Source organism: Leptodactylus fuscus, chromosome 7, assembly GCF_031893055.1.
Source record: "Leptodactylus fuscus isolate aLepFus1 chromosome 7, aLepFus1.hap2, whole genome shotgun sequence".
In the NCBI taxonomy this organism is placed as follows: domain Eukaryota; kingdom Metazoa; phylum Chordata; class Amphibia; order Anura; family Leptodactylidae; genus Leptodactylus; species Leptodactylus fuscus.
Genome location: NC_134271.1, coordinates 31434910 through 31459507, shown reverse-complemented (window position 1 = coordinate 31459507; position 24598 = coordinate 31434910). Strand labels below are relative to the sequence as shown.

The 24598-nt window shown below is 44.1% G+C and overlaps 1 protein-coding gene across 1 annotated transcript; it reads right to left on the bottom strand.

Moving 5' to 3' along the window:
• Positions 1-2646: 2646 nt before the first annotated feature.
• On the bottom strand, positions 2647-17895 carry LOC142213258 (uncharacterized). Its single transcript, XM_075281548.1, has 12 exons — positions 17830-17895; positions 12192-12366; positions 11905-12060; positions 11678-11814; positions 9159-9298; positions 6704-6892; positions 6519-6608; positions 6330-6419; positions 6074-6196; positions 4735-4866; positions 3887-4003; positions 2647-3801 (listed from the first exon to the last, which is right to left on the bottom strand). The coding sequence occupies exons 1-12, from the start codon at positions 17837-17839 to the stop codon at positions 3676-3678; spliced, it is 1485 nt and encodes a 494-aa protein (XP_075137649.1). The 5' UTR covers positions 17840-17895; the 3' UTR covers positions 2647-3675.
• Between the last annotated feature and the right edge of the window lie 6703 nt (positions 17896-24598).

Sequence of the window (24598 nt, the reverse complement as noted above, 5' to 3'; positions counted from 1 at the left end):
CTAAAATTGCCATACAAAAAAAAAAAGTCAGACTTGCATGACTTATGTCCAGTGATTTCTGATGGATCAGCGCTAGAAGATACTGAAGCCCCTGTAACTTGGAATTCTGTAGATTTTGAGTTCATTCTCCTTTGGAAATACATATTACACCCCCCTCTAAAGCGATTCACAAGAGGTAAAGCCCGGTAACCCCACATGTAATACACAAAGCAACCACAGAGTGTCACTATTGTCCAACAGCATTCTCTCTACATACAATGTCAGATATTTATCAGTGTTTAACCCCTTCACGTCACAGGCACTTTTCGATTTTCATTTTTAATGTTTAGGGGACAAATTGTTCTTCACTGGGAAGTTGGAAAAAAAAATTCAGAATGGGGTGAATTTGAATAAAAAGTGCATTTCTTACTTTACTTTCTTACAGGCTTCATTTTTACCTATATTCTTTGTTTCAGTACAATTCCCAGGATATCAAATTTATACGGTTTTATTTCTATTTAAAGCCCTTAACAAAAATACAAAACTGCTAATTTTTTATTTCTTTTTTAAGTCGCCATATTCTGACACCCGTATCTTTTTTACACTTCTGTGTATGGGGATGTATAGGGCGTCTTTTTTTTTGCGGGGCCGGGTGTACTTTTTAGTTCTACCATTTTGGGGTATTGCTGTTGCTTTGATCATTTTTTATTAAAATTTTTATCAAAGGCAAAACAAAAAAGGAAAAAAAAAAAGGCGGTTTGATTTTTTTCTCCCGCTACAGCATTTACTGTACGGGAATAATATTTTTATAGATTTGTAGAGCGGGTGTTTTCGGACACAAGGATACCTAATGTGTAGGTGTTTCACAGTACTTTTATATGTGTTCTAGGGAAAGGGGGGTGATTTGAACTTTTAATTTTTTTTTTCACTTTTAATTTTTTTATGCACTTATTAGATTCCCTAGGGGTCTGATCAATAATGCAATGCATTGCATAAAGCACCGATAGACCTAGGAGCTTTCACAAGGCTCTCGGCTGTCAAGCCAACATGATTCCGGCCCCTGAACTTGCTCCGGGTGCTGGCAATCACTTGCAAAATGGCAGCACCCAGGTGGTGCCGGCAAAATGGCGCCTTGGTTAACTTTGACCAAGGTACCAGAAGGGTTAATGCCCGAGATCTGTGCGGGCACTGATTGCGGACATTAGCGCTGGGTGTCTGCTGTATAAAAACAGCAGACACACGGCGGCTATGGTGGACGCCCAGCTCCCGAGCAAACCCGCCATCCACCGTACTAGCATGGCGGATGTCGGGAAGGGGTTAAAAGGACCTGCTGGCTCTTTAATAAATCTGTTTTAGCAAATAGATTCATTCCCCATAATATACAATCTCTGAGACATCTTTCCCTATAACTCTGTATTGTCGCTCCTCTGTTACTATTTCTAATAACACATCAATAAATTGACAACTGGGTGTTACCATTTGGGGACATTATTGAACGTCCGTTGCTCTCATCTTTCAGGGAATGAGAGCAACAGACATTACATGACAGCTGCACAAGGGGCCCCCTACGTTGTGTGTCTGTCTGCATTTACCCCAGTGTAGAAAACATTGTGGTATCTTTATGTCATGTTTTTTAGTTTTCTGGTAGAAGAAGAAGTCCTACATGCAGGACATCTACTATCACAGAAGTAGACAAGATGGAGGACAGCTTTCTTCATATGGTTTACATTAGTGTCAATGGGAATGGACACAAATGAAGGGGTCTCCATCTGTGTCTGTTGTGGTCATCATAGGACAGTAACAGACAGTAGTGTGAACATAGCCTAAGGAGACATACCGTATATAGACAAGTATAAGCCGACCCGAATATAAGCCGAGGCCCCTAATTTTACCACAAAAAACTGGGAAAACTTATTGACTCGAGTATAAGCCGGAGTCTTATGGTCGGAGTTTTTGAGTGCAGTAGATGCTGGTGAAGGGGAGGAGAGGGGGTGTTTTGGTTGTCTGTCTGCCCCTTCCCTGAGCTTGAGGACTGGGGTTTTTTCCCCCACTTGGAATTCAGTCTGGCTGAATATAGGGTATCTGCAGTGCTCCTATTAACCCCTTCCCGACGGAACAGGAGCACTGCAGATCCCCTATATTCAGTAGACTGGGCACTTTCAGACACAGGGATACCTAATGTGTTTCACAGTCATTTTCTACTTCTATATGTATTCTAGGGAAAGGAGGGATTTAGAACTTTTATTTTTTATTTTTTTTTTAAATCTTTTTTTCCCCACTATTTTATGGGAGATTCTATACATTGATATTGCAGCTGGTCATAGACCCCACCTCCTCCTAAAAAAAAATAAAAAAATAATTTTTTTTTTTTTTTTGCTGACTCGAGTATAAGCCGAGGGGGGCTTTTTCAGCACAAAAAAATGTGCTGACAAATTCAGCTTATACTCGAGTATATACGGTAGTTCCACTGATATGAACAAGGGAACAACATCATGAACGATTCATTTATTTCATGGGGATTATACGGTATTTACTGAGACATGTCAGGTGGGATTTATGACACTTTCTGTAAAAATGTATATCAATTCTATTGAAGGCGATAGGATATTTTACCACTGTTCTAAGTTTTTATGGTTCCGCTCATGGAGCGCTCCATCTGTGTGTCTTTAGTTTATTATAGTCAGACATCTAATAAAAGGAGTGTAAACCTTGCGGTAATATCGTGTAGTTTATGCAGCGCTTTTATTACACTCACAACTTATGACAAAGTAACTTTATTCACATTACAACAGCTATGGCTGACATGCATCTCCATTACTAGTTGTTAAAGCCTTTGGATTGCAATACTGTAATGTATAATAAAATATAGAATAAAACACTTCTTACATGAGCTCCGGGGGAACATTGTCCAGAACTAGTGTATGAGAAAAGTGGTGAAGTTTCCCATAACATACAGATTTGCGCTAACATTTGCGGAAGGGTCTCTGGTTGGGATACCCTTCCACTTTACACTTGCCATTACACCTAAATATAGTATTTAGGTTGGATTTGAATAAAACAGTTTTGACAAAGTTTTTCCACAGTGGTCAGATGTACAGCTACAGCATTAGTAGATGTTTTATATAGATTTCATAGCACAACCTACCTAATAGCAGCCAAAATACACATTTACTATCTGCGGTTTAGCCCTTTTTGGCAATAGTGATGTTTTATCAACCTACGTGAACACAGATTAAACAACGTTTTAGGGTCATGCACACAGCATTGCCATGTACATAGATCCTATAACTGGCAACGTCCCTACAGGTCCATATTCTGTCCATGGGCTGTTTGTGGTATTGAGCTCATTCACTTGAATAGTGATGAACTACATTACCAAGCACTAGTCCTGGACAGATGTAAAATAAAGCAGATGCTTGTTTTTCCCTATCGCTGGACAACTTCTATAAGCAGTCGGTGTACCCCTATAGCGTGTCCCTATGGAGCACACGATTATGTCTCTGTATTACAGATCCAGATCTATGATATGCCTGAGGCCTCGAAGCTTAAGTCTGCAGGCGGATTATTCCAAAGTTGTCCAGAAACTCAATAAAATATATATATGATAACCGAGTCATTATTATTAACAGAAACATAGAAAAATATTAGAAAAGTGTCAGGGCTAAGGTTGGTGGCCCAGCATGAAGAAGCCAGTAGTTAGGATATGACGTCCATTGGTTTCTCTGCCAGGAACAGACCCCAGCGCTGATCCCCCAGGCTACAGCGATAAAGCTTCTCCTTCCAGCCTTCAATAATGTAGTTGTAATCCTCTTCAGAAAAACTCTGCATGGAAGAGAGTGAAATGTAAGCGATTGTCCATTCCTAGAAGTCTCGTCACATTATACAGCCCCAGGCTTCAGGACATTACCTCTAGGAATTCTTGTTTTATCTCTTGAGTACGTGCGAGCTCCTTTTCCAGAACTTGTACAAACTGTTCTGTCCGATCCAGAGCCTGAACTTTAACAAAGCCAACTTTCTGCAAGAACTGTGGAGAGATGTGAAGGGTTACACAGAGGCACAATATACTATGATAATTTTAATAAGGTCTGGTCACTTAGGAGATGGTAAAGACCTACACGATTATCCAACTGTTGGAAGATATAATAGCACTTGCAACAGGTGTAGGGCTAAGTTCACATTAGAAATTCAGTTTTTCTGATATGATATAAATGCTTAAAAACAGGCCTCAAGCTGGGCTGGTCAGTCACGTGATGGACACCAAAACTGTCCATATGTGTATGAATAGTATGAGCCTTGTATTATGGATCTGTACAACAGACCAATGTACCACTGATGAGATAATGGCCCACTGGCTGGTGAAACGCAATGTCGGGGCTCTAAAGCAGAAACTGCACTGGTCATGCAGGTCTTGCATTGTAAGGGTGAATGGGAAGTGCTTGCGTGTACGGCTCGGAATGAGCCGAGCGCCGGGCCCCTTCACACGGCGAGCCGTACACGCGAGCGCTTCCCATTCACTTCAATGGGAGCACTCGTAGAGAAAAAAAGCAGCCCATTCATTTCAATGGGGAGCGCTCGTATGCCGGCTCCCATTGAAATGAATGGGATCTCCTTTATACGCACTGATTCTGAACGTGTTTTAACGTTCAGAATTAGTCAGCATATCCGTAGTGTGAATGGTCCCTTAGTGCAGTTCCTGTGGCTGGAAAGGCTGAAGGACCTGTAATGAGTCCACAGGTCCTTCACACTAACAATTACCTGGCCATACTCCTCAGGCGTGTACAGGACATAACCTCTCTGCTTCACATACTCCTCAAACACTGGAGACCATGGCCGTTCACCACAACAGTAATCTGTGATTAAGAGTTTCCCTCCGGGTTTCAACCAGGACTGCAGGATAACAGAAGAAGAGTTCAGGTACCACATTAAAGAAAAAAAAAATCCCCCAAAATTATAGCAATTGCATTTTTCTTTTCTAAACGCAAAGTTTTATGCAATAACCAACAATAGCGAAACACAACCAAGAAGAATAACATACAAAACCAAGTAGGCTTAGTAACACATAGACATATAACTATACGGTAAGAGTTTAGGAAACCAAAATTCCACGTTTCAAAAAAGAATGGGAGAAAAAAAAAAACACACACGCAATGTAAAGCAATGGTAGGGCTGAGGCCCCTTGGGACAAAAACACAGCAAAAAAAACGCTGTGTTTTACAGTAAGTGCAAATTGGATGGGATTCTAGGGAATCTCATGCCCAGTCTGCGGTAAAAACTGCGGTGTGGACATGCCGCAATTTCCAAAGTCGTTGCAGTTTTGGAAATCGCAGTTTTTGTCAATTATATCTATAGAAACGCCTAGCTTCTCCTACCTTTCGTTGTCTTCTCCGCACCGCCATTCTGTAGAAATCCCGATTCTTGTCAATATGCAAATGAATTCTCTCGCAGCACTGGAAGCGGGCCCCAGCGCTCAAACAGCTGAGGGCGTCCCCAATGCTGCCAGAGAACTCTCTCCAGCGCGCTTCAATCTTCGTCAGTAGCATCCTCTTCTTCTGGCGGTGGCTTGTAACTTCTAGGCCTTGGGCCTCAGGCAGAGCAGACTGCGCATGCCCACGAGAAAATGGCCGCTTACAATACTATGCAAGCGGCCATTTTCTCGTGGCCTGTGGGCATGCGCAGTCTGCTCTGCCCGAGGCCCTGAAGTTACAAGCCACCGCCAAAAGAAGAGGATGAAGAGCCTGTCCCTAAAGAAGATGGAGGCGGCGCTGGAGAGTTCTCTGGTAGCATTGGGGACGCCCCTAGTGCTGCGAGAGAACTCATTTGCATACCGACAAGAACCGGGATTCCTACGGAACAGTGGCGCTGAGAAGACAACGAAAGGTAGGAAAAGAATAGCCGACGTGTTACTCAGAAAAAAAAGGGGTTGTATGATAGGATCCCTTTAAGAAATATCGGTCAATTTTTTTGTAACGTTATACATGGTAAATATCATAGGAATACTCAGAGGGAGATTGAAATATCTGCAGTAACTGCACCCACATGTCCTATGGCAGCCTAGGCAGAAACCAGACTGCTGTAAATCTGCATTAGGTCTTACATAAAATCTCCTGAATAGTGCTCCCTTATCATTGATGTGCAGGATGGTGTCCCGGCTGTACACTACATCAAATGATGCTTCAGGGAAGATCCTTCTTGTGGCATCTCCTATTTCAAACTGCACCTGTGGAAATGACGAGAGGTTGTAGAACAAATAATGGCGGTAACAAGGTGCTAAGTCAGGTCTACTACGGTAGATGGTTCCAGCACTGGTTCAGGTCTCCAACCTACCCCGCAGGATCAGTTACATCACTTACCAGAGGAGTCTTCTCCTTAATAGCTCTCTCCATGGCTATTTCCACCATGTTAGACGATAGGTCCATCCCCAGGACTTCTACCCCATACGTCTGAGGAGAAAAAAAGCGTATGAGGCCATTAAATGGACTGTGCCCAGAAAAAGGCAACCTCTAATAAGTATGTGGATAAGTATGACAATATGTTCCTACCTTGGCCATATAGAAGTCTCCTCCGCCAATGCCACAGCCCACATCAATGACTCGCTGACCAGGGACAAGGTTTAGCATGGCAATAAACTCCTGCGAGAGGAATATTCAAGTTTTTACAGAATAAACTATGAATTGTAAGTCCCATGCCGCTACATGCCCATGAGATTCTTCAGTATAGGCCTTACCTTAGTGGTTTCCAGCCCTCCTGTGCTCACAAAGCCATCCCCAAATATCTTCTCATATCTAAGTATTCCTCTCCGTGAATACTGCTGGTTATCAAGGAACTGCTGGAATGTGGTATAACCCTGGTGTCCATCAGCGTCCCGTGGGACCTTCTGCAGCATCCAGCAGACTTGGTTCTGATTCTTCTTTATCTGTAACACATAAAATAATATCCATAAATATATAAAATCATAAGTAAGTAATGGAAAGAGTAAGATGCAAGTGATAAATGAAAAGTTTTATATCATATTTGGATGATGCCAGCCTCTCACTGGTTATATAAGTTTACTAACATCTTTTACTGACTGATGCCAGTGATGGCAATAAAAAGTTGACATCATCCATTTTTTACAGTTTATTTTTTTTATGAACTATAAAATGAATAGGACATTGAAGGAAAACCTCTAAATGGAAAAATTCAAGTTTTGCGCACAAAGCGGCAAAGGCTTTTGTCCTAAATAAATGAAAACCACGTTGTAAATTTTCTCATTCTCCAATTATCAGTGTCTATTGTATGGGTGTCAGGCTCATTTTCGCCAAGGGCCACATCAGTCTTCAAAGGGCAGTTAGTAATTCTGCAACTGTATATATGTACAGTAGCTATGCCAGTTAGGCGTCTCTACATTTATAGCCCCTTGATGGCGACCATAAGGCTGTTACGCTATTAATGATGTTAAGATATTGTTAATACAAAAGAGGTTTGTAATATCGTGTACCTATTGTGTTTTCTGGCTGAGTGTCCCCAATAGGTAATAGTGTCCTATTTATCCCCCCCCCCCATAGGTAATAGTATCTCCAAACACATAGGTAATAGTATCATAATGATCTACCCCCTACTAGTACAGGTAACAATCCCCCCATAGGTAATAGTGCCCCCACACATATAGAGATTGGTGACCCCCACAAGCAATAGTTCTCCCCACATACTTTATTTCATACTTGCCTGTTCTTCCAGCAAAGTGCTGGTACAGCTCCCAGCTGGGCACCACTTCTAATGTCGTCCCAGCTAACCTGTCACCTTCACTATGGCACCGCTTGTGGTACCGTAGAGCAGGAGGCCGCATGGCTGGAAGTACATATAAGGGCTCATTTACACGGAGTAAACGCGGCACGCAATGCGCCGCGTTTACAGGACATTTGCGCCGCGATTTTGACGGTGCATGTTTGCGTTCGCGTAAACGCACGTTTACGCGGCCGCAAACATGCACCGTCAAAATCGCGGCGCAAACGTGCCGCGTTTACTCCGTGTGAACGAGCCCTAAGAGGTGCACAGCCGGACAGCACATCAGCACTTTGCAGGAATCAGAGTAAGTATGAAATTCCCTACACCTGCAAGACTGTGTTGCTCTGTCTTAGGCTGGAAGGTCCGCGACTTGCAAGCTATAGAGTACTGGGAACCTTCCGGCCTAAGACAATACAAACTATGTGATGCAACTTAAGGGGACCCAGTGTACCTGCACCATTAAAGCAGCCCTGGGCCACGGGCGAAAAACACAAGGCTGAAGGCAAGATTTGGCCTGTGTGCCTTGTGTTGGACACCTGCAATCCATTGGAGAAACTAAACATAAACCTGGTTCTGGGGATAATGTTACTCCCTAAGGAGAGACCACCTTCTCAGGCGTATGGAGTCTTATAATAAGCCATTTTAGCTAGGGGGATTATGGGAAAAATATGCAAATCTGTTTCCCAAGATGTAAATAGGGAAACAGTGCCTCTGTTTGCTGCCCTCTATGGGTAGCTCCCTTGAAAATCATGCCTGACTTTCCAAAAAGCCTTTACTGCTATAATGCGGGATTTTGCCAAGTCAGTACCCCAGCTGTGGACAGCGCTGTTTCGATCTGGTTGGATCTCTTCAGCACAGCGTAGGGAAAACTGACTTGGCAGAGGTGAGAGACTTCTTTAAATAGATTTATTTAAAGAGAGTGTTATCAGAATATAGCATATAAACACAGATAAATAGGATAGAGTTACCCGAATCAAACAGTGGGAATCTGTGCCTCCATAACAGAGATATCATCATTTTTCTCAATATGCAGAAAAATTCTTTGGAGCAACAAGGGCATTGCTGCTTATCTCAGGAGCAATCACAATGCCCTCACTGCTCCAAAGAGGATATCTCAATATCGGAGGCACTGATATACCATTTGATTCAGGTTGGCTTTTGATGACAGACTCCCTTTAATGGGGGACATTAGGGAATATAATCAGATTACCAGTTTACAACTACTTTATATCTATGGCTAGATTTAGGATGTACAAGTGATATTTTAATGTCAACAGAAAGACATTGGTCATCCATAGCTCTACTAGTAATCCACAGCAAGCTTAGCTCATGGATAGGTATACATTGAATACAGACATGTAGCAAATATGGACTATTAACTGCCTGTGTGACCCCAAAAAATACTGTTATCTCACCTTTATATATGTCTGCACAGATTTTGACATCACAATCTCAAACCCATTGCCTCCAGACTTAGAGGTGACTGACGTAAAAAGGTGGTTATACTGAGCCGGTGTGCGGTAAACTGTGGGGTTAAATGTTCTTTCACAGTCCCCTGAAAATAAACAAATGTATCCATTAATATTTTCAAAGTCTTATTCTAAGGCGTGGGGGTGTAAAATTCATTTTCGCCAAGGGGCACATCAGCCTTATAATTGTCTTCTAAGGGTTGTCTTCTGCAACCATATAGCTGTAGCTGAGCCAGTTATGTGTAGTTACAGTTATAGTCCGGTGAAGGCAACCATAAGTCTGAGGTTAATATATTGGTAATTAGGACACTGATACCCGTGTGTATTATCTCCCCCCTACAGGTAATAGTGCCCCCACACACATAGGTAATAGGACCCTATTTGTCCAGCCACATAGATATTGGTGACCCTCTATAAGATGCTGTCTGTAGATCACATTGCATATTGAGTGTAACAGGTTCCCTTTAATCTAATGACCTGGCCAGGATTATATCATAGCACAAGTATAACCAATCTAAAATTCATGAGAGTCAAATACCGTATATACTCGAGTATAAGCCGAATATTTCAGCCCAGTTTTTGTGCTGAAAAAGCCCCCCTCGGCTTATACTCGAGTCAGCAAAAAAAAAAAAAAAAAAAAAAATTTTTTTTTTTTTTTTTTTTAGGAGGGGGAGTCTATGACCAGCCACAATATTAATGTTAGAATCTCCTATAAAATAGTGCAAAAAAAAAGATTTAATAAAAAAATAAAAGTTAACTAAATTCCTCCTTTCCCTAGAATACATATAAAAGTAGAAAATGACTGTGAAACACAAACACATTAGGTATCCCTGAGTCTGAAAGTTCCCGGTCTACTGAATATAGGGGATCTGCAGTGCTCCTGTTCCATCGGAAAGGGGTTAATAGGAGCACTGCAGATCCCCTATATTCAGCCAGACTGAATTCCAAGTGGGGGAAGAAAAAAACAGACCTCAAGCTCAGGGAAGGGGCAGACAGACAACCAAAACACCCCTTTCCCAGCACCCAGCATCTACTGCACCCAAAAACTCTGACCATTTTAATTTTTTAAATTTTCCAGTATCTGCTGCATTTCCCCCCTAGGCTTATACTCGAGTCAATAAGTTTTCCCAGTTTTTTGTGGTAAAATTAGGGGGGTTGGCTTATACTCGGGTCGGCTTATACTCGAGTATATACGGTACCTGGTCTCATAAACCGATATATCTTCAAGTCACTGACGGAAATGTAATCATCAAAAACTAAATAATACCTCGAGAAATTATCTATAATATGTTAATTGACAATAATAGTTTATTAATATTATAATATAATATTTGTCAATTGCCATAATGCAATGTGAATGAACAAAAGAGAAATCTACATAACATCAGTATTTGGTGTGATGGACCCTTTTCCTTCAAAGCAACAAAATCTTCTAGGTACACTTGCAGGGTCCATTCACACGGTGTAAACGCTCGCTCATTTTGGCAAAATACACGTGTAAAAATAAGACTCCCATTGACTTCAATGACATTTTTTACACGTGTATAAAAAACAGGTAAAAAAAACACGTCAAAATACATGTGTAAAATGTCATTGAAGTCAATGGGAGTCTTTATTTTTACATGTGTATTGTTTACACGTGTATTTTGCCAAAATGAGCGCACGTTTACTCCGTGTGAATGAACCCGCAGACAGTTTTTGAAGGAACCCAGCAAGGAGGCTGTTCCAAACATCTTGGAGAACTAAGCACAGATCTTCTGTAGATGTAGGCTTGCTCAAATCTTTCTGTCTATTTATGTAATCCCAGACAGACTGGATATTGAGATAATGGGTCTGCGGGGGCCGTATCATCACTTCCAGGACTCCTCCTCCAAAGGGCACACACACCAAATATTGATTTGACGTAGATTTTATTAATTCATTTAAAGGGGCTCTACCACTAGATTTTTGTAATTTTAGCATGCTCAGTATGCTCAGTTCCCCTAAGAACTACGCGAGCGTGCTGTGCATGCGCAGTATGGTCGCAAAGTTCTCTACAGGAGCGAGCGCTACTGCGCATGGACGAGATTTTAATCGAAACGGGAAGACGGTGAATCACAGGAAGGAGGAGGGCTTGAGAGGCACAAGCAAGAGAGGTGGGGTGCATAAGGTATGAAGCTGGGGGGTGCACAGAACGCCCAGGGTGTACGGTGGGACTAATTAGCATATCTGTTTTAATGGTAACTAATAAAAACGGGGGGGGGGGGGGGGGGTGTCTTCTGTAAAACGATTAGTAGCACCTGAATAGCCTTTTTAAAGGCTATTCAGACATATGTTTATCTAAAATTATGAAAATCTAATGATAGAGCCCCTTTAATTTTGTCAACTGACCGAAATAAACTATTATCCTATATTTTTTAAAGCTTTCTTATTTTTTTCACATCTGTCTAAAATATTTGCACAGTACCATAGCTGACTGTACTTACCTGACTGGAAGAAGCAGGACTCTCTGAAGAAAATGTAGCCACCGGGTTTAAGCCATCCCAATATCTTCTCAATCAAGGCCACCAATTCCTTATCAGTCAGATACATGAAGAGCCAATTGGAGAAGATGAAGTCATAACTGAGGGGAATAAAACAAGTTCACACTTGTGCCTGATAATATCACATTTCTTGGTGGTTGCTGCTGTAGATACTTTATATAAGAACCTACCTATCATTAGGTAGGTCCAAAAGCGTGACATCAGCTTGTAGAAAAGTAATGTTTCCACGATAACCATTGTCCTCACGATTCTTGTCGATGAAGTTCTGCATGAAGTCTACGGCAGTGACTTGGCTCGCCAACTTCGCCAGGTGGCCGGTATAGCGACTGGAGAAAATATGAGGGTGGAGGAAAGGTTTACAAAGGAAACAAATGGCCGACACCAAGAAGACACTAGAAGTCATCTGAATGGGCAAGTTGTGCAACAATCCTTGTAGGCCTAGTATGACTTGTCTTACCCTATCCCAGCCCCAAGCTCCAGGACATTTAATCCATCTAAGCATGGCAGCAGCGAGATTATCTCCGGCTTCTCTTCTTTGGATAAGATCTGAGCGCTGGAGTCCAACATCATCTCCTCTACTGTCGCATCTCGCGAGTGCTCCTCCCAAAACTGAGTCATTGTTTGTCTCACCTCTGCAAAGAAAGAAGATGTGAAACGTTGGTGGGCTATAAATGACTTTACGGGGGGGCTACTCTAAAAGTCTGCCTGAGGCGGAGGCCCCACGTTGCGGAAACGCAATTTTTTTGAGCCACAGACAAGAATGGCTACAGAAGGAATGGGAAATATCTAGGAAGCTCTTATACTTCTACCTTCTACTCAATCCACTCCTGGCTTTGGCTCAAAAAACCGCAACAAAATCTGCAACCAAAAAAGCTGCATTTCCGCAACGTGGGGCCTTAGCCTAAAGAACAGGAGCTCCTTGCACAAACTACAGCCGTAAGAGAAGCTTTGGTGTCAACAGTCACGAATTGCTTGTATGCTTTACATATTAGATGAGTATCATATTGTTAAAGGGGTTGTCTATGGTAAAGTATAATTTTTGGCCTTGAAAAAAATTAGATATTTTTTTAATTAAAATCTGCTTATATCTATATCTGAGACACCGCTTTAACCGGCGGTTTATTTGTATAGCGCCAGATCTGTTGGATGATCAGCAGAGGGGGAGGCTGTGTATGAGCTGAAAAATGCAAAACGTACAGGCGGCCATGGCCAGACAGGGTGAGGTCTCTAGAATACAGTAAGCTGAGTTTTATTAAAAAAATTTAAAGAAATTAACAATTGTACTAGAAATCGAACTGCACAAGACACAGGTAACATAATCTGTAGCAGGCTGACATGAGTTAGATATTAAGGTGTTTGCAACCCTTCCCCCCCCCCCCCCCCCCCCCCAAAGTGTCATGTTTTAGTCCAAATGTGGCATTTCCTTGGCGCACAGAACGTTCTTCGGGTAGAGACGTACCGCATTAGTCCTCGCCCCTGTAGTCTTATTTACTATCTAGCACAAGAAAGCTGGTATGCGTTACACCTGAAATCTACACCAGTTCTTGACTCGCATAGATTTCAGTTCTGACACACTGAATTATTAAAGGGGGGATCCACCTTTGTGATACTGATGGCCTTTCCTTAGTATGGGATATCAATATTAGATTGGCATTGCTCCGACTGCTGGGACCCACGCAGATCAGATGTTTCAGCACAGTGCGGCGCCTGATAATATTTACATGCCGGGAGCTCCGCTGCTGTCTTGGCATACAAACTGTAGCGGTGTCTCACAGACTTCAATGTGGCAGCACTGAGGTACCTAAACGACTGCTATACTTTGTACGGTAAGTAAGCAGCATGGCACCCAGCATGTAAACGTTACCAAGTGCCATGCTGTCCTGGAGAAGGTAATGTGAGGGAGCCGAGCCGTCGGCTGCAGATCTAATGTTGGTGGCCTATCCATAAATATTAAAAAGTTAAGTAACCCTTTAAGAAGCCAGGCTGAGTTGGCACCAGCAGTGGAATGGATTAAGACTAGCATACAGAATGTCAGTCTTAACTTTGTCTTACGCATACAGAAACGTATGGACCTTTCTTCAGACAACCAGTCATTACTTCAAGTAATCTCCCAATAGTGCCAGAGGGCTCCAAATGCCGTAATGAAACTTTTTTTTGCAACCAGTGTTGGTCAGATTCTCTAGGGCAGACTTTCTGAGCTCCTAACATGTCTGAGATATCAGCTCATTCCTGCTGGACTCCCCCCTTTATGGTTGTATATACTGTATATCTGCTAGAACAGGGCACAGCTGCGCCTCCTGCAAACATTCCGGGAACTCAGGAGAGCGCGAGATAAGAACAGTCTGCACAGCAAGGACTTGTGCTGCCAAGGCAGAGGATGGTGACTCCAGCCCCCAACCAGGTGGCACTGCCAGCAACCAATAGACATTTCCAGCTGCAGGATAACTTGACATGAAGGACATGACATACACTAATAAGTGATATTGTTGGCAGCCTGCGGCTCTACAGCTGCTTTGTAACCACAAATCCCTGTTGGCACTGACAAAGAATGCTGAGAGTTGTAGTTTCTAACCATTAGGAGAGACACAGGGGGCAGAGCACCACCCGAAATCACATCATGTAATGTACAGAAATAGAAGTCACTACAGGCCCCTTTACTGGACCAGAGTAGTTCAGGCTTCAGGGCCTTGCATTATAGAGGACCTTACATGTCCCGTCAGATAGGGAATGTTTAATATACCATAGCAAAGCGGACAGTATACTAAATCAGTGCACCTTCAGCTTCGCCAGTATCTGACCCGATTGGAGATATCAGTACCATTAGTTTCAGTACCAATATCTCATCTGCAACAGAGGAAGATACCAGCAAAGCTGAAAGTGCAATGAATTCATCTTTGCTATAGTATATAGAAGTTACTACCTGAGAGGATATGACAGGTTCTCTTCAAGGCTAAGGCCCCACGGGCCGTATCCGCAGCACTAAAGCGCTGCGGGAAGAACCGCTGCGTGGACGTATTGTGGTTCTTTCCGAGGCTTTTAAGAGAAAGTTCACAGAGTTTTCCACTTTCTCTTAACATTATATCTACGGGAAAGCCGCCAGCGTTTCCGTAGAAATAATTGACATGCTGCGATTTGCAAAGCTGCAACGGATTTGCAAATCGCAGCGTGTCCGCGCTGCGATCTTTTCCGCAAAGTGGGGAATCCCATCCACTTTGCCTGCACTGTACACGACCACGGCCTACACTGACTGCAGAGTGTGACCTCTGCCCTGACGCAAGAGTGATGACGTAAGCCATCAGAACCTGCAGTAAGAATGAGAAAAAGGATGACGCTCTTCGTGGGACTCCATACTAGGTAAGTAGCAGATAATACTGTGTGGAGACCCACTGTAGAGTATATAATACTGTGTGGAGACCCACTGTAGAGTATATAATACTGTGTGGAGACCCACTGTGGAGTATATAATACTGTGCGGGGGCCCACTGTGGACTATATAATATTGTGTAGGGGCCCACTGTGGAGTATATAATACTGTGTGGGGACCCACTGTGGAGTATATAATATTGTGTAGGGGCCCACTGTGGAGTATATAATACTGTGTGGGGCCCACTGTGGAGTATATAATACTGTGTGGGGGCCCACTGTGGAGTATATAATACTGTGTGGGGGCCCACTGTGGACTATATAATATTGTGTAGGGGCCCACTGTGGAGTATATAATACTGTGTGGGGACCCACTGTGGAGTATATAATATTGTGTAGGGGCCCACTGTGGAATATATAATACTGTGTGGGGGCCCACTGTGGAGTATATAATACTGTGTGGAGACCCACTGTGCAAAATATAATATTGAGTGGGGAGGCTACTGTGGATTATATATTACTGTGCGGGAGCCACTGTGGAGCACATTGTACTGTCTGGCGGCCACTGTGGAGCACATTGTACTGTCTGGCGGCCACTGTGGGGGCGGTGCTGGAGAGTTCTCTGGCAGCATTGGGGATGCCGCCAGTGCTGCTTGAGCGCTGGGACCCGCCCCCAGTGCTGCAAGAGAACTCACTTGCATACCATACGGGATTTTAAATGAACGGCGGGGTGGAGAAGACATCTAAAGGTAGGAGACGAATATCCTTTCTTAAGGCTATTCGGATGTGTCATTGAGAAAAAAAAAGTTTTTAATGGTAGAATCCCTTTATATCTCTGTAAAGCTCCATTTACGCGACTGCATTTTGCGGGTCCATAACTTCCACAATTGTCAATTCGCACAGTATTAAGTGTGGGGGCCACTGTGGAGCGTATAATACTATGCAGGGGCCACTGTGGACCACATTGTACTCTCTGGGGGACACTGTGGACCACATTGTACTCTCTGGGGGCCACCATGGACCACATTCTTCTCTCTAGGGTTCACTGTGGAGCACATTGTCCTGTCTGGCGGTCACTGTAGAGCGCATTGTACTGTGTGGGGACCCCTTCGCTATTTCTATCACACAGTACTGCTACACTGCACCAAATACTCAGCTGTGAAGGCCGTGAAGCTGTGAAGACTCTCTGCCCACAACCCAGACTTCACATCAGCAGACAAGAAAAGGAAACTCTACATCCTACTGAGAGAAGAGGAGGCTACTGTGGAGATTGCTGCCCAATATGTGTCCAGATGTCACCAAATGAAGGGAAGATGAAACCCTATGGAATGTTATACCCCATTACCACCCCCTCTAATCACCCATTCACCCCTGGACGTCCCATTTCTTCCCCCTCTAATTACCCACCCCCACATGTCCCAACCCCCCGCCGCCATACCTTTGCGGCCACCTAGGAATTCTAGCCAAAGTGTGAATTACATCCCTTCATCCATATTGGATATTGGTTTATACTTACTTCCCTTGGCTTCTATCGGAAATGAAACACAGATTTAAAGAGTCACTCCACCTCCTCCATTTTCTGCTGTGGTCATTTGTACCTGTACTATGGGGGGCTGTCTTTACTATTATAATGATGTATTCAACTAGACCCCATGAAACAAGCAACTAGCACTGAACATGGCAGTGGAGAGCGGAGGCAATTCAGCTCAGGGGCTGGGGGCTGGTTCCGGTCATATGGCCCGGGCCACAACTAAGCCAGAAACACATAATTCGTCTACCCAGGGGACGCACTCATGAGACCCCCCCCTCCCTTTACAGGGGTTGTCCAGTCTCCGACAAATATTGAGAGACAATTGTTAACTGTATAGTAACGCAGAATGGGGAAATTCAGAGGATAAAAACTTTCTGCACTGGACTCTTACTAATAAACTTATCAGACCAATGTCGCCCCAATTCTGAGATTTTCAGAAAACTTCTAGTCCAACTCCCTGTTGACATGGACATAGCTATAGATGGTGCAGAGGCAAGAAGTCACAACCAGGCCCTGGACCCTGAGGACCCTCGGCCACATCACATAGAACACCATTATAGACAGCACAAGGTATAGAAGGGTCCCATTTCAAGTTTTGAGATTGGGGTCCAGCAGTTTTAAGTTACGTCTCTGCCTGCTGACACAACAACTCTTCACGACGTGTCTGACCCTGCAGTACTCCAAGGGTAAGCAGTAGGAGAAGAGCGGGGTCAGACACGTGATACAGATCTGGAGCATCAGGAGGGGGAACTGAGCCACGAAACTGGGAGCCCCCTCCCCAAAGGGCCATGCAAAGGTCAGGACTGGCACAATAGAGGATTGGCACGTACGGGAGGAGGTAGAGCTATGCATTGCAATGAGTGGACTGCTGAAAGGCTATATCCCTCATATAACCTCTTGTATATCATACAATAGCATATGGCAATATATAGAATCCCCGCTTATTGATGATCATTTGCAGGAAAGGTCACAAGAAGAGATCAAATCATAAAAACTTTTTTTTTTTTTCGCCCAAGAAAAGTTTTCTGGACATTTCGTTCCGACAGCGAAACATAAAGAGGAATATTCTGCCCCATTATAGAAGGTCTCTGAGCACATGGGCAGAGGACACAGATCCAGGTCACATCCTATAGACCAGGAATCCAAGTTCACCACTGATGACATCACCACATGTCCCCCACCACCCATCCCCCTCACTCACCATTCGCCATGGTTGCAGCTGCAGTATATGACGTCACAAGATGAACACCACAAATTAGGTATACTATATAATAATAATCGTCTATATAAAATAATTACTCTATGTATTACACTATCTATATCCACCAGCACACGCTATAAGTGAATGAGTCAGTGAGAGCTCCGGCTATGACTGTGTGGATCGCTACTCTGGTCCGGCTGAAGCTCCTGCTGTATCTATTATAGCTCCTGCCCCGCGGCCTCATTCGCACGACTATTCGTGGAAATGAGAAAAAACTCATATTAGCTATTTATATGAAAAGCGTGCGCCACCTCTAGTATGACAGCGACATGCGTGACGTCACGGGCAGCACCGGCACACCGCGGCCGGCTGACGAGCAGGCCACGCCCATCCCAGCGCTGATTGGTCACCCGGCGCTCAGGCGGTGAAAAACCAATGAAACAATTGGCTGGGCGGGGCTATGCAGATGAGGCTGCTGCTGAAGGGTCATTCAGTTTATTATGGGGGGGGGGGGGGGGGGGGGTAGGGGCTTTGGCCTTGTTGCAGGGTGAGGGGCCCCATGTGTACTTGTGGCAGCGCAGTGCAAGGCTGTAGACCTGCTGCAAGTGTCTTCTATTATCACCATTAGCCTCTGACTCGCTCTATGTTATGTGTAGGACCTGGAGACGTTAAAGGCTCCCTCACACCTGGCTTAGTACATGTTCACACTGCATTTTCGAACACTTTGACACCTAAATGTTCTTATTACATACCAAAGTCTAAAAGTGCCAAGGGTGTTGCAGGATTTTTAAAAAAGTACTAAAATTTTATGCAAAAACTGGCCTACATAGCATGGTAAATCTCCCTCATTTGACCGCTGAAGCCAGTCAGCAGCCTCAGTGAAGGACATTTGACGTCACTACCGGTGACATCACTACCTGTGGCATCCAGGGTCTGTTCCTGCGGCTCAGCGGTATATGCAGTGGGGACTTCATAGGACCGGAACGCGTTGGGAGGTACTAGAGTACCAGGAAATAGTGACCATGGGGTTTTTTTGCACTTCCCCTGGCCTATTTAAAGTATAACATTTTTACCTGGACAACCCCTTTAAAGGGGCTCTATCATTGGGAAAAGTCATTTTTAACTAATCACATCCTTGCATAGCTTTGTATTGGCTATTCCACACCTACCTTTAGTATGTAGATTGCATTATGGGGATAACGTCCATCCTTAGGGAGAGACCACCTTTTCAGGTGTGTGGAGACTTATACAGCCATAGTTGCTCCACTGCAAGGGACCATGGGAGGAATATGCAAATCTGTCACCCTAGATGTAAACAGGGAGACAGTGCCTCTGTTATGCCGCCCTCTATGGGAAGCACCCTGAACATCATGCCTGACTTTCCCAGAAGTCTTTACTGCATAACACAAGGTTTTAACCAAATCAATTTCTTAGCTACGGACGGCACCGTTTCTGTTTGCTTCCCATAGAGGGCAGCATAACAGAGGCACTGTCTAAACAACATTACGAAGGAAAGGATCGTTGTTTATTCATTGACTTTGACTAGTCCCAAAGTTGGATCGTACACCCTGAAGACTGTGTTGGTGAGTGATAGCCATTCAAATCTTTTTTTGTAAAAAAAGAGGCACTGTCTCCCTGTTTACATTTTGGTAGACAGATTTGTATATTCTTCTCATGTTCCCTTTCAGTGGAGCAACTATGGCTATAAGTCTCCACACACCTGAAAAGGTGGTCTCTTCCTAAGGATGGACGTTATCCCTATAATCTGGTCTCTCAGCCTCTCACTTCTACCAAATCAATTCTCTCTAGGCTGATGATTCTCTCTAACTAGACAGAAACGGTGCCATCCGTAACTGAGAAATTGATTTGGTTATAACCCTGCATTATGCAGTAAAGACTTCTGGGAAAGTCGGGCATGATGTTCAGGGTGCTTCCCATAGAGGGCAGCATAACAGAGGCACTGTCACCCTGTTTACATCTTGGGAGACAGATTTGCATATTCCTCCTATGTAGATTGCCTCAGTGGTTTGTGAATAAGTCCGTTTTTATTCATATGCTAATTAGACTGGTGCACGATACATTGTGCACCCCTTTGCTATTGTTTCCTATGGGAGGCTGCTGCTGATGATGACTCAGCTTCCTGTTTGCTTCACACACATAGGAGATAATAGGAGAGACGAGTGCTGCTGGGAACTTCCTGTGCTGTCTGGAAGCTCATTAGCATATGAATAAAAACGGACTTATTCAGAAACCGTTGAGGCAATCTACATACTATAGGTAGGTGTGGAATAGACTTTCTAAAGGCTATGCAAAGGTGTGATTAGTTAAAAATGACTTTTCCCCATGATAGAGCCCCTTTAAGGTTAATCATTGCACAGTGGGATGTCCCCTTCACAAGAAGAAGCACTATAAAGCAGTATCCCCCACACATTAAAGGGGCTGTCCAGTTCCTAATTTGTTATTTAAAGCTACTGCTACAGAGAATATAAATATTAGAAATGACTACTCACCTCTCCCGCACCTTAGTTTTTTTTTTTTATGCAAGTCCTGTGCCATTTGTGTTAAGAGATGGCTGCAGCCAATCACAGGCCTCGGTGGTGACCTCTTCACAACAATCATGTGCCATTTGCAAAGATGTCACCGCTGAGGCCTGTGATTGGCTGCTGTTGTCCCCTCGCACAAATAGCTCTGGACCTATATACAAACTAACAGAGCTACTGGCAATGGAAAATGAGGTGCAGGGAGAGGTGAGTACTCACTTACTATGTGTATACCCTCTGTAGCAGTATTAAATAATAAAAATAAGAACAGAACTGGACAACCCCTTTAAGGCTTTGCACACATCTGTATGAAAGATTCCTCTAGGATTCATCGTCACATATCATAAAGCTGCGCTATTTTGCCTCTTAAAAGAAATTCGACATTGTGATCAATGTGGTTCACCGCTGTCCGTCTGTCTGTCCTGGCTTTGTGTTCCCTTGCAACGTTCAGGGTTTTTTTGGTCTCATAACGGAACAGAAAAATGTAGAGCCTGAAGGAGAAATGACGTCGTACTGACAGTCTGTCATATAAGAGCCTGCCAGTATGGAGAAGTGTGACATATGACTATACTCTCGGGAAGGCAATGAGTCCCACTGTATTATGAGGGGTAACCGCTGCGTATTCTCAGAATGCAGCCACACGTTCCTTCCACTAGGGTCACACCTGCGGCTCTGTTTCTGTTCTTGTGAACATTTCCCTACGTTGCGGTAACGCAGCAGAAAAAAAATACTGCATTTTGCAGTAACAGCAAAAAAATTAGATTTTGGCAAATCCCACCCCACATTATGGAAAACAAATGCTGCGGAAACGCAAGCGTCTTCCCTATAGATCTAATAAGGAGAAAAACACAGCAAAACGCAACCAAAAATGCTGCAGAAATAAAGCGATAACACTGCGTTTTTTTCCACTGTATTTTTTAGCTGCAGTTTGCTACATCGGGCGTTATCCTAAGACGTGGATCCACAGCCTAACACTGCAGCCGACAATGGAAGCGCCTGAAGCTTGTAGGCAAGTAGAGACAGAGGAGCTCAGTGGAAAAATCCCAGCGACTGCTCCCCCTCCCTTATTGTGTTTGTCTTTTGTCAACTCTCAAAACTGCAACCAAGCAGCGCGGTTACATCAGAAAATGCCAGATCACAGTGACTTGTCTACAGGAGAGCACGGGCTGCGTCCTATTACAATACACCCCTTTATCAGGGTGGGTACTGCATGGGCACCACAAATCTACAGCCCTTTACTCACAGCCTGGCATTGAACATTTTGTCATTGACTGATGTCATATGGACTTTGTCCAGTTTACACAACTGAAGTGTCCAAGTGCGGTTCCCAGTCACTATTTCGGACCTGTACCCCTGATCATTTTCTCCACCTCATCACGTTACTGAACAAAGTTCATGATAACTTACCAGAACATGTAACTCCAAGAAAATGTGATGTGGGGAAGGGTTCACTGATATATTAGGAGCTGTCAGGTATACATAATGTCACCATAACCTTGTGCTCTAATCTTAAAGATTACCTAATGTCTCGAAGTACTCGGAGCGAGGATACTACGGTATGAGAGCATGTTGTGGCTCGAGTATTATGTACAGCGGTTTATTTCAAGCAACGCTGCTTTATAACACCAAGAAATTACCGGTCCTTATCAGTTTCGGGAATGAATCAGTTTGTGTAGCAAAAATCTATTTCCAGGTGACCAGCAGGGGCGTAACCACCGGGGTAGTAGCGGTAGTAGCTGCCACAGGGCCCGGGACATTAGGGGGCGCGGTGACAGCTGCTACTGCTGCGTTTTTTGGGGGGTTTCTTAATAGCCATTACCGGCTGGTAGGGTTGAGCCGTTCTTGAGATATCAGGATCGATGTTAAAATCCCATTTCCAATCAATTTCCAGCCAATCGCGATCATGAAATTTGCTCGATCGCCAATCGGGATTCAATCTTTTCCAATCCTGATCGCTCAACCCTAGTCAATGCTTCTCTATGGGAAAAGTCAATTTTAGGGTTGAGCCGATCTTGAGATTTCAAAATCTGATTTTGGATCAGTTTCCAGCCGATCGTGATCGTGAAATTTGCTTGATCGCCGATCGGGATCTGATCTTTTCCGATCCCGATCGCTCAAGTCTACCTGGTGGAGTTACTCCAGATGGTAATTAGACCTATTTACTTACCGATCCTGGCAGGGGCTGGGATCGGTAAGTGACGCTGCGGGCCCCACAAACACTATTATTGTACTCTGGGGTCTTTTCAGACCCCCGAATATATACATCAGAGGCCCAGGAGAGATAAGGGAACATAAAAAAAAACACTGTTACTTACCTCTTCGAGCGCCAGACAGGCTTCAGGCATACTTGTGTGATGTCCCTGACGTTACCTGAATGGAGCTTGCGTCCCAGGTCATGTGACGTCCCGTACGTTACTGAAGATGGTAAGTAACAGTGTTGGTATCCCCCATCGGTCTCCGATTATTATACTCTGGGGTCTGAAAAGACCCCAGAGTATAATAATTGTTCATGAGTGTCCACAGTGGGGCATAATACTGTGTGCAGGGGCCACTATGGGGAATAATAGTGCGTACAGGGGCCAATATGGGGCATAATAGTGCGTGCAGGGTCACTATGGGGCATAATACTGTGTACATGGGGCCACTATGGGGCAGGAATGCATGAGGAGGGGGTCGGTCGGTCGGGGTCTTCGGTGTCAGTTGGGGGGCCCATGTCAAAAGTTCACCACGGGGGCCCCGCCATTCCTAGTTACGCCACTGGTGACCAGACACATAGGTCACAGTCCAGGATTAAAATATACATTACGTTCCTGCGCTGGGCCAACCATCACCTCCGTCCCTCTGTCTATAGAGTGGCTGCAGTAGTGACGTCACGTCGACGAGACTGCCAGAGTCTCTCATTGCTGTACAGCTGAGAGCAGTGTTTGTTGGCAGTGGCCCCACCAATGCGATGTCACCCTTGAGGTTCTAATACAGTATAATATTCCCTTGTGGCCCCCACACAATATAATACGTCACCCTGGCTCCGACTTCCTGTAGCCCATTTTTTTGTTCTAAAAATATGAAGCAGTTTGGCAGATTTTGGGCATTTTTCACAAAATTGGGCAGATAAGTTTTCTGAAATTGAGGGATAATATTCGGACGCATGTTTGGCGCAAGGCCCTTTCTTGTGGTAAACAGGCGCCTCGAGCTCCAATCCGCACCTCAACTGCTACATTGTGTGACTATGGGAGAGGCAAAGATCAGGATGGACTGTGATAATTTTATTATATCTCACTCCAGTTTTTTGGCGTGTGTTACAATGGAAATCTAGGCCAGTTCCTAGCTGGTGTAGATTTCCATTCTGGCACAGGGACAGCAGACAGATTTATGAACAGCCTGCAGCCTCTTCATAAATCTCACGTTCCCGGTGCCAGTTGGGTCATTTATTAAGATTGCATACATTTGCCCCATAGTAAAGCTGATGCAAGGCATCTTGCACATTTAACTTTGTAATGGGATGAGCAGTAGGCACTGAAAATCTGGAACCTTGTATGTAGACAGTCATTGGTAAATTTACCTCCAACTCCACAAGACTTGGCCCCTGCTGTTGTACTTTTCCCCAAAAGTTCCCATCCTGGGTGTCCATTTGACTTCCCATACTGAAGACCATACTGTAATAGCAGCTCCTTTCAATATGGCTCCTTTCCTCTCGAAACTGCGCCACACTAGTCCACAGGTTTAATACAGTATTGCAGCTCACTTGACCAAATTCTAACTTCTGTGTACATCTTTGTGGTACTAAATGAAATACCTAGCCTGAGAAGACAATAAAAATTACAATTTTATTATTTATGCTTACTTATATAGCGCCATCATATTCCACAGTGCTTTACAGATATTGTCAGTCACTGTCCCATATAGGGCTCACAATCTACATTCCCTATCAGTATGTCTTTGGTGTGTGGGAGGAAACCGAGGTACCCGGAGGAAACCCACGCAAACACGGGGAGAACATACAAACTCCTTGTAGATGTTGCCCTTGGCAGGATTTGAACCTAGGACTCCTGCGCTGCAAGGCTGCAGTGCTAACCACTGAGCCACCGTGCTCATTAAAAATATATAGATTACAGCAGCCATAACAACTGATTAGGATTTATGTATACAGGTGGATGGCTGTACCCTCGGGGCTACAATTATGAAATGAACATGTCCTTTGACAGTCTCTAATTTCCAATCCACCCATATGC

Bases quoted from the DNA above. Each gene is read 5' to 3' on its own strand.
- LOC142213258 (XM_075281548.1), bottom strand. The intron at 11,815-11,904 runs GTAGGTTCTTAT...TATTCCCCTCAG, and splicing joins TTGGACCTACCTAATGATAG to TTATGACTTCATCTTCTCCA. The intron at 9,299-11,677 runs GTAAGTACAGTC...GTTTATTTTCAG, and splicing joins GTCCTGCTTCTTCCAGTCAG to GGGACTGTGAAAGAACATTT.